At 36.0% G+C, this 14423-nt stretch overlaps 1 protein-coding gene across 4 annotated transcripts; it reads left to right on the forward strand.

The window, feature by feature from the left end:
* The first annotated feature begins 4 nt into the window (after positions 1 to 4).
* C1AH12orf50 (chromosome 1A C12orf50 homolog) lies at positions 5 to 14188 on the forward strand. 4 transcript variants are annotated; one of them, XM_056513443.1, is made up of 12 exons: positions 5 to 753; positions 2140 to 2263; positions 4174 to 4350; positions 5543 to 5620; positions 5725 to 5838; positions 7191 to 7310; positions 8501 to 8608; positions 9866 to 9973; positions 10199 to 10396; positions 11831 to 11920; positions 12466 to 12557; positions 13150 to 13779. In XM_056513443.1, the coding sequence occupies exons 1-12, from the start codon at positions 745 to 747 to the stop codon at positions 13210 to 13212; spliced, it is 1281 nt and encodes a 426-aa protein (XP_056369418.1). In that variant the 5' UTR covers positions 5 to 744; the 3' UTR covers positions 13213 to 13779. The 4 variants fall into 4 exon arrangements, with proteins under 4 accessions (XP_056369418.1, XP_056369435.1, XP_056369444.1 ...); XM_056513460.1 differs by having other exon boundaries at positions 523 to 753; positions 13153 to 14188; XM_056513469.1 differs by having other exon boundaries at positions 523 to 753; positions 11834 to 11920; positions 13153 to 14188.
* Positions 14189 to 14423: the final 235 nt, after the last annotated feature.

The following is a 14423-nucleotide window of genomic DNA, read 5'->3' on the forward strand; positions in this document are numbered from 1 at the left end:
GTCCGCCGCGGCCTCGCCTGCGCCGCCGCCGCTGCTGCTGCGCGGGGCGGGGCCGCCTCCAGCATCGGGCCCGGCGGCGCGGTGGCTGCGCTCGGCCCGCCCGGCCCTGCTGTGCAGCTGTGCTTTCCCCGGCACCGCCTCCTGCGAGAGTACACCGCTATAGACTCCTGGGTCTATAGGTCCTGCTGGGAGCCTGCTGCAGCGCGGCCTTTCATGGGGTCACAGCCTCCTCGGGGTGCACCCCCCTGCGCTGGCCTGGGCCCTCCGCCGGTGCGGGGCCATCTGTGCTGCGCCGTGGCACCATGGCCTTCACCGCGGGCTGCAGGGCAATCTCTGCCCCGGCGTCTGGAGCACCTCTCACCCTGCTTCCCTTGGTGCCGAGGTTTCTTTCTCTCACACGTGTTCTCACTCCTCCCCCTGACTGTTGTTGCCCAGCAGGCTGTAGTGTCAAAGATTTAAGACCACGGTGCATCAGCAAGAAGTTGGGTATTATTTAAGCTTCACTAAATCGATTTGTTCCATTTCACATTAAAAAAGCACCAGAATGGATGACTCTCTGAAACAGTCTGATATTCTACATTTTACTTGGATGCAGTAGAGAGAAAGGAAGATGTTCAGCCTGGAGAGGTCATGTAGCAGCATCATGCTGATGTCCCAAGCTGGAGGAGCAGTTGGCAACTGTTAAGATGTAACATTCCATCCTGGCTAACAACTGCTCTCCGTTCAGTTCAACAGTTCAACCACATGGAGAAGGTACCACATGCTTCATTCAACTATCTCTTCTTTTAGCTGCACTATCCACTGAGTTTTATTTCATCTGAAGGTGTGGTATTTGGAAGAAAACTGCTTTCAGGATAAGATGGTTTGCCTGACTGCTGATAGCTTTAATTCAAAGCAGTACTTATATTCCACCTGGTAAAAATCGAGGGATGGGTTTAGGGCTCTTGGTTATTCCATCCATTTTAAGGGTCAGGGAGTTAAGTGTTAATGCCTGGGAGATGGGCTTTGTGTCTCAGGGGGTGGGCAATTGTATTGACTACAATCCAAAAGTTTTTGGAGATGCTGCTCTTAGACATAGCTGTCAATGTCTGGACTGGGAGAAACCTACTTCCAAATATTCCAATATTTTCAAGTGTGGCCTTGTTTTCATTTAAAAAATTACTCAGAAGCTCATTCAGAAATAACCCCCAACCTGGCATTTACAGTTCTCAGGTGGGATGCCTCTTTGGGATTGCAAGATTATCATATGCTTGAGAAAGATACCTCAGGTTATAAGGATAAGTGAATTGCATCATCAGAGATGATGCTAAAATCTGTGAACTCTGATAAGGCAGAGATGCAGAACAATATGTATGACTAACAGAAGTGACTTGTGTGATGAAAATACTTACTGTCTCTAAAATATTGTGCAGACTTTTTAGCTGTTGCCATATTGATCAATAGAGGGACAGCAGCAGTATGAGTGTATGTATGAGTAAAAAAACAATAATGAAACAAAACCATGTAGACAGTGTATTTTTCTCATTAGGTTTTTGTTTGTCATCTTTAAAAACAGCTGAAGCTGAGAGATGGTGCAAGCAGTGTAATAGCAACAGTGCCAACATTAAGTCCCAAATTTTTTTCAGTTTTTGTTGGGAATCTTTCTGGGTTTTGTTTCTTACCCCATCTTTTCCCATAGATTTATGTCCTTTAATAATAAGGCAGTACTAGCACAAGATTTGCACTTGTACAGCACATTTCATTGGAGATTAACCTGATTTTTCCATTGTACAGAAAAGTAAACTCAGTCACCTCAGTTAAATTACTTAAGAGATTTTTTTTTCTTCCAAGCAGCTCATGAAAAGTCTGCAGTAAACTAAGTAGATTGTCTTACCCCTCTTCTATTCTAGAAACAATTTTACATCAGCATTGACCTAACTCTATCACTTTAGAGCTATCTAGAGCTTATGATAAAAGTAATAAAAGATAATTTGAAATATTGTAAACTATAAGAATGTGGTCCCACAAAATCTTGGTCATATGTTTATAGCAGTGTGAACCTATCATATGTTCAATCCTTTGTTCACACAGCATGTACTAATCCATTTTTCCATTTTGACTGTTATATTTACAACACCTGAAAACTGTTTTCTCCTGCAGCAAAACTACAGCAAGTTCTCCTGTTTCTGGGAGACAGAGCCCGTAGGCTGTAGGAGGATAAGCTGTGACTTCTTTCACAGAAAACCCCGTAATATAAATGGACTTTATTTGCCACCTAGTAACAGTGAGTAAAAATATTTTCTCAACCATTTGTTCATTAGAGTAATGAAATAGACAAAAACGTCCTTCCTGTGCTTATGTAATATATAGTAAGGTCAAGAAATGAACCATGCTGAATCAATCAGGTATGAATCTGCTATCCCAGGAAGTTTGAGGGAAAGAAAGGAATAAGATTGCCACATGAATAATTTTAACTGTTGTATTATGAATCTTCATACCTATTAGTGATATAAAAGATGAAGTCACATTTAGGTTTCTGAGATCCACAAAATAAAAATGTTGTTGAACTTGAATTTCTGATAGATTAAATCTCTCTAGTAGTTTAAATGGTTAGTACGCAGGTAATAATTTAAGAGAAATCAAAAGTAGTGTGGTGAAGGAGGAGGTTGGTAGGAATGCTGATAACTGTTGACAGAGCACAACATGTATGGATGAGGTGCATTGTGTAGAGATAACATCAGATTATGGAGCTGTTTGTAGAGATATATTTCCAGCTTGTTGTTTTGAATAAAAATTTCAGGCTTGAACATTGGTTCCATGTTACTGAAACAGAGTAATAGTGTGTAAGGCAGCACTCTTATTTGTGGAAACTCCATCATTACAAGTTGGGTTTTTTCCCTCATCCATTTCTAAGAGGAGCTCTTGACTACCAGAAATCCTGGTAAACAGCTGGAATCCAGAAACAGGATAAGATCCAGGGCAAACCACAGATGTTAGAAGCAGGAGTGAGGAGAGCAAGTCACTTACACAGCACAGGCATGTTTTTCGTTGTGGTGCAAGCCAGAGACCCAAAAGACACCGTGGGCAAGTGTATCCTGTCTAAGAGCCATGTCCAACAATCACAGCTAGAAAATATACCAAACCCTTTTAATCTTTGCTGAAATATGTACAATTTCAAAGCCTGTGTGCACCACATTAGCATTGCAAATACTAAACCTGTTTTTTTGTTTGTTTGTTTGTTTGTTTGTTTGTTTGTTCTTATACTTAAAAATCTTGTTAAACTAACTTAAGTTTGATTTGGCTTATTCTACCTGGAGCTAAAAATAGCCTTTTCTGAACAGTGAAAAAGGCTCCATCAGGTTAGTGTTGTATATTACACATCTCTTACATGAGATACAGCAAATCTGATTTGCAATCATGTTATAAGAAAAGGTTTAATGTGATATACCTTCTGCTCATAAGCAAGCAAGAGATGCAAAAGAATAAAAACAACTGGAATAATAGAAAAACACGCACACTTACTTTTAGACTGGAAAATATATAAAACTTCAATATTTTTAATGTAATTCACAGAGTACTATGGTTGCAAATCAGTCAGCTTGAAAAATACCCATAGGCTCATAATTTTTTATCGTTTTTCTTTAGTCCATTGTATTTCCTGGCTCTTGGAATGTGTTATCCCAGTACTAAAAGCAATTTTGCTGAAAATATAATGTATGGGGATAAAATACTTAGGAAAATAATATATTTTCTGATTTTTTTTCTGATTATTTTTGTGAACTTCACATTCCCTCACAAAATCTATATTTTGTGCCTAGTAATGAATTCTGAGATTTAGTTTGATGTAAGAAAAGGTCTTCAAATTTAAAATGAGCAATCCTGTGCTTATTGCTAAATTCTTCAAAATGGATGCTGTAGGGGTTGATACAGCATGTCTTCAACTTTTTGAAATAGTGCAGAGATGAAAATGTTCCACTTTTCAAAAGTCTGTATTCAGCAGTGCCTGTGTCTGTTCAGAGGAGCTGGCACCTGTGTTTTTCATACTTTCTGTGTTGGAGGTTCTCTCTTGCCAACCTCTGCTCAAGATAATGCCTAATCCTGATAATGTTTTTAGAAGTATGCCTGCTGGTGTCAACCTGGATGTGATATTCGAGTTTCCTTCTAACAAAATAAATCTAATGTGCTTGTCTGCAGATGTCCCATTGAAACAGGATGTCCAAGGAGGCATTCTGCATCCAGCCCATCGTCAGGACTCACTCAGGAATCAAGATAATGTTTTAGTACCTATTCACCCTCCACTGATTATAAACCTCAGCGATGAAGAGGATGATGAAGAGGATGATTTAGAGAATGATGATGAGGAAGACAACTGTAACCAGTTTTTTTCTTTTATAAGCAAGTTGAATGGGTTTTGTCAGCTCTTGCAATGTACTTCACAACTGATTTGTTATCATAACCATTACATTTTTTAGGAAAGAGTTGTTGAAAAGTTTTTTGAAATAGTTTTCAACTAATCTTCAAATTGTTGGAACTGATAGCCACTGATCACTCCTGTGATCCAATTCAAATGGCCATCAAAAACTCTTCAAAATTTTGAGATGAAATTACAAGTTTAGGAGTACTTCATTTTGGGGAAAAAAAAATTTAACAGGGGCTGTATGCGCTCATCAGTGAAGATGAAGTCGCAAGTTTTTTACAAAAGATAGTTTTGTGCCTTTACCTTAAGTAATTTTTTCAGCTGATGTACCTACAGGCAGTCCTTTTAGAGAAAACTCTTCTTAAATCTAGCAAAGAGAATTGATGCAAAACTCTCCACTAGTTGAACTGAATGTTTTTTATGGATATATTTACATATATATATATATATATATATATATACATATATGCTAGTACAGTTAAACCATTGACTGTCTCACAGATAAGAGATTTGTAGGGATGGAACAAATGGCACTTTCCTGGAGAGTGAAAAGTGAGAGAATGACCTCCTTTCAGGCATGCATTCAGCAAATTACTCTGCTGCCCCAACCCAGTTTTCACTTTCCCACTGCCCATCAGGTTGGCTAGTAGACCAGCCTGTTAGTTTTTCCTAACTTGGTTTCAGCCTGAGTATGACACTCAAACAATATAGAAAGTAGGGCTTTGCTAATCTTCATAGCCTTATCTGAGAGAGATCTGGAGCAGTCACTTCACCAGCTCTGCCAACAGGCAGTACAGGATAGTACAGGGCAGAGGTTTTGTGACAAGCACTCTCTGGTGACATGCTGAATCTGATTTCCTTGTGGGTATAAACAAAAGATTTTTTTGAAAATGAATGTTGGAGATATTTTTTAATCCTTTTGAATTAACAAACATTTGCTCATTAAAATGTGCTTTAACAGCAATCCCATTGCACTTCAAAATACCTAATATTAAGTAATCATTTTTCAGTCCAGCAGCACAGGTTGCAGACAAGACCAAAAATAGCCAAGGGCAAAAATTAAAGTCATTATCATATTTTGTTATTAAGAATTATTGAAGGTCTTTGTATAGTTATCTTGTAATCTTTTACAAATATTTCCTGCAGATGTTTCTAACTGGATGCCTAAGACTGTTATAGATATTGAAGAGGAAAGAGCAATAAGGGATATATGCTATAAATCTGGTAAATATGAAATTGATCATTCTTTCCTTAAAAGCAGTGCTTCCAATACAGTAAACTTTGGGGCTTTTTTTTTTTTTTTTTTTCCCCTACTGGGGCATGTGTAGGAGAGTATTATGGGATTCAGAACCCTTACAAACACCAATCAACAAAAACTGTATCTTCACCATGGCAAGATGAGTTCTTACCCTTGGAAACTACTGAGCAAAACTTGCAGAAAGGCAAGTATTTTGATTTCTTTGGACTGTATTTGCCCTTGGAAACTACTGAGCAAAACTTGCAGAAAGGCAAGTATTTTGATTTCTTTGGACTGTATTTGCCACTGAAATTGCTGTAACTGGGAGAAACTATTACATAGTTTGCACTTCCTCCTCATTTCTTAAATTTAGTGAAAAATAGATATTACAAAAAACATATTTGTATTTGTCAGCAAATTACAAAAACACTTCATTCTTTTAGTCCAAATATATAGTCACACTCCTGCTGATGACCTGCATCAATTGTGGATGGAAAAGGTAGAAATGGGCTATTAACCCAATCTGCACTTTCCTGACATACACAGCATAGGTATTTCATATAATTTCATGATAAAGATTTATGTAGTCTAATTTTAACCATTCTAAGTTTAGGAATGTAGTTTAAATTTCTCATCTCGGCTCTCTGGTGAAAATGGAGAGGCACAGGAACTCCAGCGAATCTCTTTTCTATTGAATCACCAGGCAGTGCCAAAGGGTGAGATGATATTTTTCCAGAGGTGCTCCATGATGTCTACTGGCTATTTTGAGTTTCTTGGTGTCAAAATGCAGTGTTAAGTCAAACTTTTCCATAATAAAATTTAGATTAAATACGTCCTTTAATTGTCTTATAAAAGAGAAGAACAAAAGTGTTACATTTTGTTGGGAATTCTCATCTATCCAACATAATAAAGGTCAAAAGATTGCAGGTTTATAAACACTGACCCCAGTTCTTATGCTTTTTCATTTATTATTATTTTCTAATTTCTAAATTTGAAATGTTTGTTATTAAAATAGTTCTGATAAATTATTTCTAACAAATACATAGGTATATTTAGTCTACAGATGAGAGACTCAGTGACAAATGTGTGTGCATACCTTTAAAGAAGTGTCTCTATTTATCATTAGATACATTAGAAGACAAGATAGATATGTTTCCCCAAAACAATTTTTCAATTGAGTTCTCTGAGGCTTTAGGTACTATGATGATATGCATCCTGAAAATGCCATAAATTGAATTAGATAGGATTAATAAATATAATTCATGGGTAGTGAGAAGCTTGTGAATAAGCAGGTAGTTTATAGCTGGGTCTTTACTTGGAAGCCAGTCTTCTTTAGTCTATGAATTATGATATTTTCTTACAGAGCGTGAAAGATAGGCACCAGTTACACTAGACAGGATTCAAATAATTAATAAAAGAGAAAGAAGTTTATGAAATGAGAGGTTAAGAGAAGTTGCACTAAACTAATCAATGGCTCATAGGGGTGGGAGGAAGAGAATGTAAGTGCTATTTCCTGTGCTTACACAGAACTAAACATTCTTTCTGTTGGTTTTCCAGGTGATGGTAACACAATTCCTACAAGATTTAATAATACAAGAAGAGAAAAAGAGAGTTCAGAAAGGAGAGTATCAATAGAAAGCATTCCCAGAGCAGATCTTAAATCCTTTGACAATGGAGGTAATATACTGTAGCATCAGCTCCTCATTGCTGAACGTCATGTGGTAAATAAAATAACTAAATATGCATGCATTAAACTTCCCCATTCTGCATTTGAGTTATTGTAAGTTCTTTATGTTTTAGACACTCTTTCTCCTGCTAAACCATTAATTGTAACAATAAAACTCATTGTTTATGGTATATATTATGCTTATTTTAGGATTGCACTGGAAAAAATGGTTTATGCAGATACAATTGATTTTGGGAAAGAAAGGGTCCTGTGGAGTTGTGAAAAAGCAAGGGTAGAGATGCAGACAAGTTGGTTAAAGCCTGGTGCTAGTAACACCAAGGACATGGATTTGATCCCTGTATGGGCCATTCATTTAAGAGCTGGACTTGATGATCCTTGTGAGTCTCTTCCAACTCAGGATATTCTGTGACTGTGATTCTGTGACTGTCTGAAGCCAAAATGCTTTTAAAAAATGTTACTTTTATGAGATTATCCATAGTTAAGATGAATAAGCTTTTTATTTTTCCATTACCCTACAGAAAAATAACAAAACTGCAATCCCTGCAGCCTGTGTAACAGGATCCATCCCTCTGCATAAACTTGGTTGACCTTAAAGAAGACACACTGCCTTGACCAATTGAGTTCCTTATTAAATATGATTAAAGTTGAAGAATGCCCCATTCTTCTTGAATTTACTTAATAGTGGTATTCAATCCTTTTTTCATAAATGTTTATTAATTATAAAAATAGTAATAATTGTAATATTCTTTTCCCCCCTTACTTTGATAATGCAAAATAGTGCAATACCATGCTAGGGCTGCTTGCTTTAGCTTGGAGCAAACTGGTGTGTGTCTTCTAGCTCCAGAACTATTGAGCAGTAGAAATGTATCTTACATTCTACATCTTTTCCTGTGATCTTTATGTACAAAAGTATCTTTCTTTTTAGATATTCTTTATGTCTGTATAAACAGTTACCACTGAGCCACAATTCAACGCTTGAATCTCTGTTCACAATTATATGTTCAGAATTGTATGTATTTAATACTATTTTCTCTAATTTTTGTGGGCGTTATCCAAATCAGCTATTTGGTTTCTACTCACTTCAGGTAAAAACATGCCATTTAAAAAGCAGACTGCATTTTTTCACCTCTCCCAGGTTGCTCTTGAATACAGATAACTTTGTGAGACTCCTTTCCTATAGGAGGTGGTGGTTCTGTGATACAGAGGAGCACATATGTTGATGGGAACAGATTTGAGGCACTACCTCGGGAAAAAGGACCAATTACATCAAAGTATTCCAATGTGAAAGGTACTTCATTATTATATATTTGCAGACTTTTAGATTAGATTACTTTTTTTTCCTCTGCAGGTGTGTTGAACATTATATATTTTGTGTAAAACCAAGTGAAATTTACATTAACAGTGTGATTTATTTCACTGAAAGATGACAGGAGTTGTTGTATGTTATATTTAATTCTGCTTCTTTCTGCCCAGAAAGATTCAATTATGAGTCCTTGAGTTACTAAATTCTTTGATGCTCCCATTAGATCATGGGGAGTGCTGTGCACTCTCCACTTTGGGCAAGTAAAACAGATTTGATTGTAGGTAGTATCTCACAGAACACAGGGCTTCATATAACCAGTAAAAATATAGTTAAAGAAAGAACATAACACTTGTGATAAAGTGTGTTTTTCAAAAACTAGTCTCATATAGCAAACTAAAATACCTACACCAAAGTACATTACTGATAAGTTTAATCCTTTTCACAGGAGAGTTCCAGAATATACTTGTCAATGTTGAAAATGTAATTATGAGTAGATTGTTATCCAGTTATTTCTTTGCAGTTTTAGAATAAAAGGGGGAAAAAGGACAGATTTTTGTCTTTAAACTACCCCATAAACTGAAGCAGAAGTACAGCAGTTCTGCTGCATTTTGGCCTGAAAAGCCTGAGAGAAACCAAAAGTGCTTATTTACAGTAGCAGGAAAAAGGAGAACAAAGCCCCATCTTCCCAAAGAGTAGCAGGGCCAGAAGAAGAGCTCTGTGCTTACTTTAAAATACAGCTTTCCCTGTGAAGTTCTGTTTCTAGTTTGACATGGACTTACTTATGGCACAGTGCTGTTGCAAATTTCTCTCCATCATTTGTAGTGTTTTGTTGTGTTCATGCACTGCACATGTCCAGGGTGTATCTGGATGCTACAGGCAGAAGTCATTCACAGTTCAGCCAGGCATCCTTTGAAGTGCTTGGATTGGTCTCCACGGGCTCAGCCATGGGTGTTCCAGAGGTCCTCTCCCATAGTGTAGAGAAAAGATGATCTGATTTTTGCATTTAGAATTAATTTTTGAGTTGGCCTTCAGGATTTCTTCTGCTAGAGGAAGTACAGACACTTTTGCTTTCCTTCTGGAGAATGATATTTTTAGAATAATTTACATGTGAAACCATGTTCCACCTATAAGGACCTATTTATGAAGTAGGAGATTATGTTTTCAGAACACCACATTATTTTTGGCTATAAACATTTTTTGTGCCTTCTAAAAAAATGAGTACATGTTATTTTAATCCCTCAGAAACAAGCCACACTGAACTGATAAAAAACCATCATTGTAAAGAAGTAAAGGAAAATAAAAGGATTTCTGAGGAGCGAAGAAATTCAGCTAATGCAATAACTGGCAAAGGTATTTTGAAAAAATCATCAGCTTATTCATTTCTATTTACTAAATTGTGAGATTATTTAGCACTATCAAGTAAATTTCTTTTGTTAGTGTCCAGTATGGACAGCCCATACTTGGTTTGGTCTCTCTACAAAGAACATTTTAAAAATCTTGTTCAGTCTCCAGTTGCCTGTACTATGTGAGATTTTGAATAATAGGACAACCTTTTGGTTGTATTTTCAATTTTAGGAATTCACACTCCAGACCCCAAATTAAAACCAAATTATCAACAAAGGGGTCAAAGTAAGGATGATGAAACTGCTTCTTCCAGTCCATATGGGAGAGAAACTGGAAGATACACTCATTTAAATTCTCCAGAACCTCGACGATCAGCTTATGTAGTGTATCGGACTGTCACTCAAAAACCAAAATTCAATGGATCTACAGGTGGGTTCTTGTGTACACAGAGTTCTTATAATGCCTGTCTGTATTGTGCTGCATTCAGTTGGGTCTCTGCAGGTGAATAATAAGTTATTTATGCTGAAATACAGGCATGAATAAATTTGATCAAGCAGAATTTTCACAAGTAGATTTCAGCCATATCCATAGACAGAAATGTAAAGGTTTATAAAGCTTACAATTTGACAGACAGAATATTCATGAGCAATAATTGAGCCATCTTTACAGCAGGAATTAATGGGTGCAATGAATTGATGATGTGCACAAATATAATGATCTCCACTTTTTAAAGCATGTCTTATGTGACTTATTCAAGTATTTAATAAACCTTGAAAATTCCACCTTTAAGCCCTTATTTTATTCTAACTACTTTTGGTAGAGGTATTTTTTGCAGCATAATTTCAGTCGTGTCTCAAGAAATGTTCCTAGTTCAACCTTATTTTTCCCAGTAGGATATGAAAGAATGACCTTGCTTTTCAGCATATATTTCCATAACTGGGATTTCACTGGAGTTTTCATTGTTATGAATTTGTATTTATTTTCATTATTTAGGATTATTTTTTGACTTGAACAAGCATTTGGGTGTTATTCACACTTCTGTTATGAGTTTAAATGCAGTGTAAATCTTTGTGTTTAACATTGATATTATTTTTTTTACATTAATTGTGTTGGACAGAGGACTGAATCTATTCTTTCTGCTGTTCATGAAGGATGGTACTTTCCTTCCTCTTACTCTGCTGTCTTCTTGATGGTACATGCTATGTCATTAATTTGACAAGAAACTTACAGGTGGGATTCTGAGTATTGCATCTTTCTTTCTGGCAATCTGCTTTAGATTGATTACACTTTTGCTTTATTTTTATATGTCTGAAATATATATAGCCTCACCCAATCTAGTATATCATTTGGGCTTTATTTGAATTTTCAGTTTCTGTGTCCATGGTTTCTCGGAGTAATTTGTTTTTTCATTTGTCACTTTGTCAAGAGATTTAATGGTAAATAATTTAAATAATCAGAAATCAAAAAAGTAGTTTCATCTTGCTAGTTTCAGTCATCTCTCTTAAGCTGAATTCATTCTCTCATTTTGAGGTGCCTCCCTGTCTTAATTTCTAATAACAAGGACCTCCTTCAGACAGAGTTATGCCTACTTCAAGGTGAAAAAAGTAAAATGAAACAAATTCCAGCATTGATGCTTTGTCTTGAGGACAAATATTTGTGTCTTTTCTCTTTTTTTCATTGAATGTTTGCTTTTGTTAGATGGGAACAAGGTCGTACAGGGATTATAGAGAGAACATGCTTTATGTGAAGAATACATTTTATTAAATTTCGAGGTTAAAAAAGGATAGGACATTTTTGAAAAATGGGAATCAGCATTTTTGTCTTAAAAAAAATCATTAACATTTTTTCTGCCTTTCTTTCCAGCAGTACCTGAGTCCTATGGTCAGAAAGGCTCCAAACAAAAAAATCAGCCTGACACTAATAGGAGATTTTGGACACAAACAGAAAACTATGGTAATATTTATACATTGTGTATAAACTGAAAATTATAGGATTATTGCAACACTAATAATTTTAATTAATCATATTAAGATAGAAGAATATTAATAATATTAATTTTAAATCAATTTTTTTAGAAAATGGTTTGTGATTAGGCAGCATATTCTGAGACACAATCAACTGTCTAGCACAAAAGCATAATGTAGCCTTGTACATAGGGCTTTCAGAAGCAGGGATAAAACAGAAGCTATTGATGTCTTTGGGAAGCTCTTCAGCTCAGAAACATTCCCTTGGTTAAAACCAAGATGTCCATAGCTGAATCTGCTCATTTGGAAGATGAAATGAGCCTCATGGAAATGCTACAATAGTGCAAATTATCTTAAAGTTCTAGAGAGAGTCTGCCTTTAATACTAGCTTGTGTTTCAAAGCAATGTCTGACTCGTCTGATGCATTCATTGGAACTTCAGCCAATGTAATATTTCATTTATTTATCAGACTAAGGGAGTCTTTCCTGAAATTTTGGCTGAAATTAGGAAACAATGTGCATGTTTTTCTTACAGGCAAATATACTTCAGGATCTTCTAATTCACCAGCTTGGAGGAAAAGAAATCCTCAAGCAAAACCATTCTCTAAATTTAAAATAACCACTCAGGTAACTGATAAAAATGGTTACAATTCAGCCTTTTTAAGAGAATAGACATGTCTGTTCCCACCTAGAAAATGTAAAAGTACTTGTAAAGCTTCCTCATTCAAAACCTACAAGATTCTGATCAATGCCGAGTAGCTGAAAGAGGAGTTTAATAGTTTTATTTGTTTTCAGTCATGTACCTTTGCCTGAATAACTAACCTGTGATTTCTAATTTTTTTTAGCAATAATACTTATATGAAAGCAAAATGTGTAATCTAAAGTAAAGTGCTACAGAAGGCAGATTTTGGATTCTGGTATCAGACAAACACAATAGAGACCACATGAGTTTGATCTGTCTGTTTCTCTGCTGGTTTGTTCATGAAGCTTCAGGAATGGCTGAACAATAATCAGCTGAGGTCTGAATCCATGAAAGGACTCAGGCTATAAAATGTTTGCAAGATACCCTAAAGACCCTTAATACATTTTGAAAGCAGAGATTAGAACTTTTATCTGGTCTTTCATGTTGAAATTTTACTCCTTAAAATATTTCTGAAGGAGCATGTAGTTATACTCTAAGAAATTATGCACAGAATTTTTTGTATATCTGTTTTGACAGCAGAGTAAAGAAGACATGGAAGTGAATAAAAAAGGAGATAAAGAAACATCTAAAGGGAAATAAAGAAATTATCAACTGAGTATCTAAAGATGAAGAAACCGCAAATTCCAAAAAGAAGATTCAGGAAGGAAGCACACTATAGTGTTTCAAAACTGGTTAAAAACTCTTAAAAGTATGCTCTGCATGGTGACATATAAAGATCTATATGCACTAAGTTTAATCTGCTATAAAAATTTGGCAGTTGAAGTTATTTTTGCAGACTACGGCTCTACACCATAGACAGATAGTAATAGTTCATAGGGAAAAAAATCCCTAAGCAGAGTCTTCCCCAATTTTATTTGATAGACGTTTTAAGGCATAATTCCTAATATGAATAAATACTACTAGTTATACTTAGCAGTTTCAGAGGACTTTTAATGTAAACAGCAATAGTGTAATGCATTCTAGAGTGTGGTTTGCTGGTACAAAAGCCAGATTCCTAGATGGTTTAGCTGTTTTGCCAATTGTTTAGGGACTCAATCTGAATTCGATCTTGAGATTTTGCAATTTTACAGGAGCAGCAGAACTGTGTTATGAACTAAATGAAATTCACAAGAAAACTCTCTGAATTAACTGAGATATGTATTTACATGCGTTTCAAACTAAAATATGAAGAGTTGTATAAGGACTGAGAGGAGGACTGATAAGAAGGATACTTTAATATTGCTTTCTGGGGAAACAAACCTCATACTGAAGTGTTACTTGTACCTGACTTCATATCTTTTTCTCAGATGTTTTTTGCATTTACCTAACCTTTGGTCATTCTCAGAACACAATCAGTTTTTTAAGAGAGTTCTTCAAACTTCTTTCTGTAACACTAGGATCCAGTAATAGTCTCTGTGGCATCTCTGACTGTGAGAATGAAAGCATTTTGCCACCTTGGAGCCTTTTCTTCTGTGACTGCTTATATCATGAGGCTGGATCAGTTACCTTCCAAGGTACTTCTAGCTGAAGTTGTTCTATTGCTCTGTGAGAAATATAGTCATATGTTTCTCTGCCTACTTGATTATGTCAATAGTGGTGTAATATTTATTTTATTTTGAAATCAGTTTTTAACCATTTAAGTTAGAACATGCTGTACTGATCATAGACATATGCAGTTATGCATCACTTTTCTTAACTGGGAGAAGAATAGAAAAACTTAGAGGATCTGGTTTAGCTAAGTAAAAATGTACAAAACAAGAAGCATCTTTTTAAAATCAAAGAGTAGGTGTGTTGGAAATGTTCCCTCCACC

The sequence above is a fragment of the Oenanthe melanoleuca genome, chromosome 1A (assembly GCF_029582105.1).
Source record: "Oenanthe melanoleuca isolate GR-GAL-2019-014 chromosome 1A, OMel1.0, whole genome shotgun sequence".
Lineage (NCBI taxonomy): Eukaryota > Metazoa > Chordata > Aves > Passeriformes > Muscicapidae > Oenanthe > Oenanthe melanoleuca.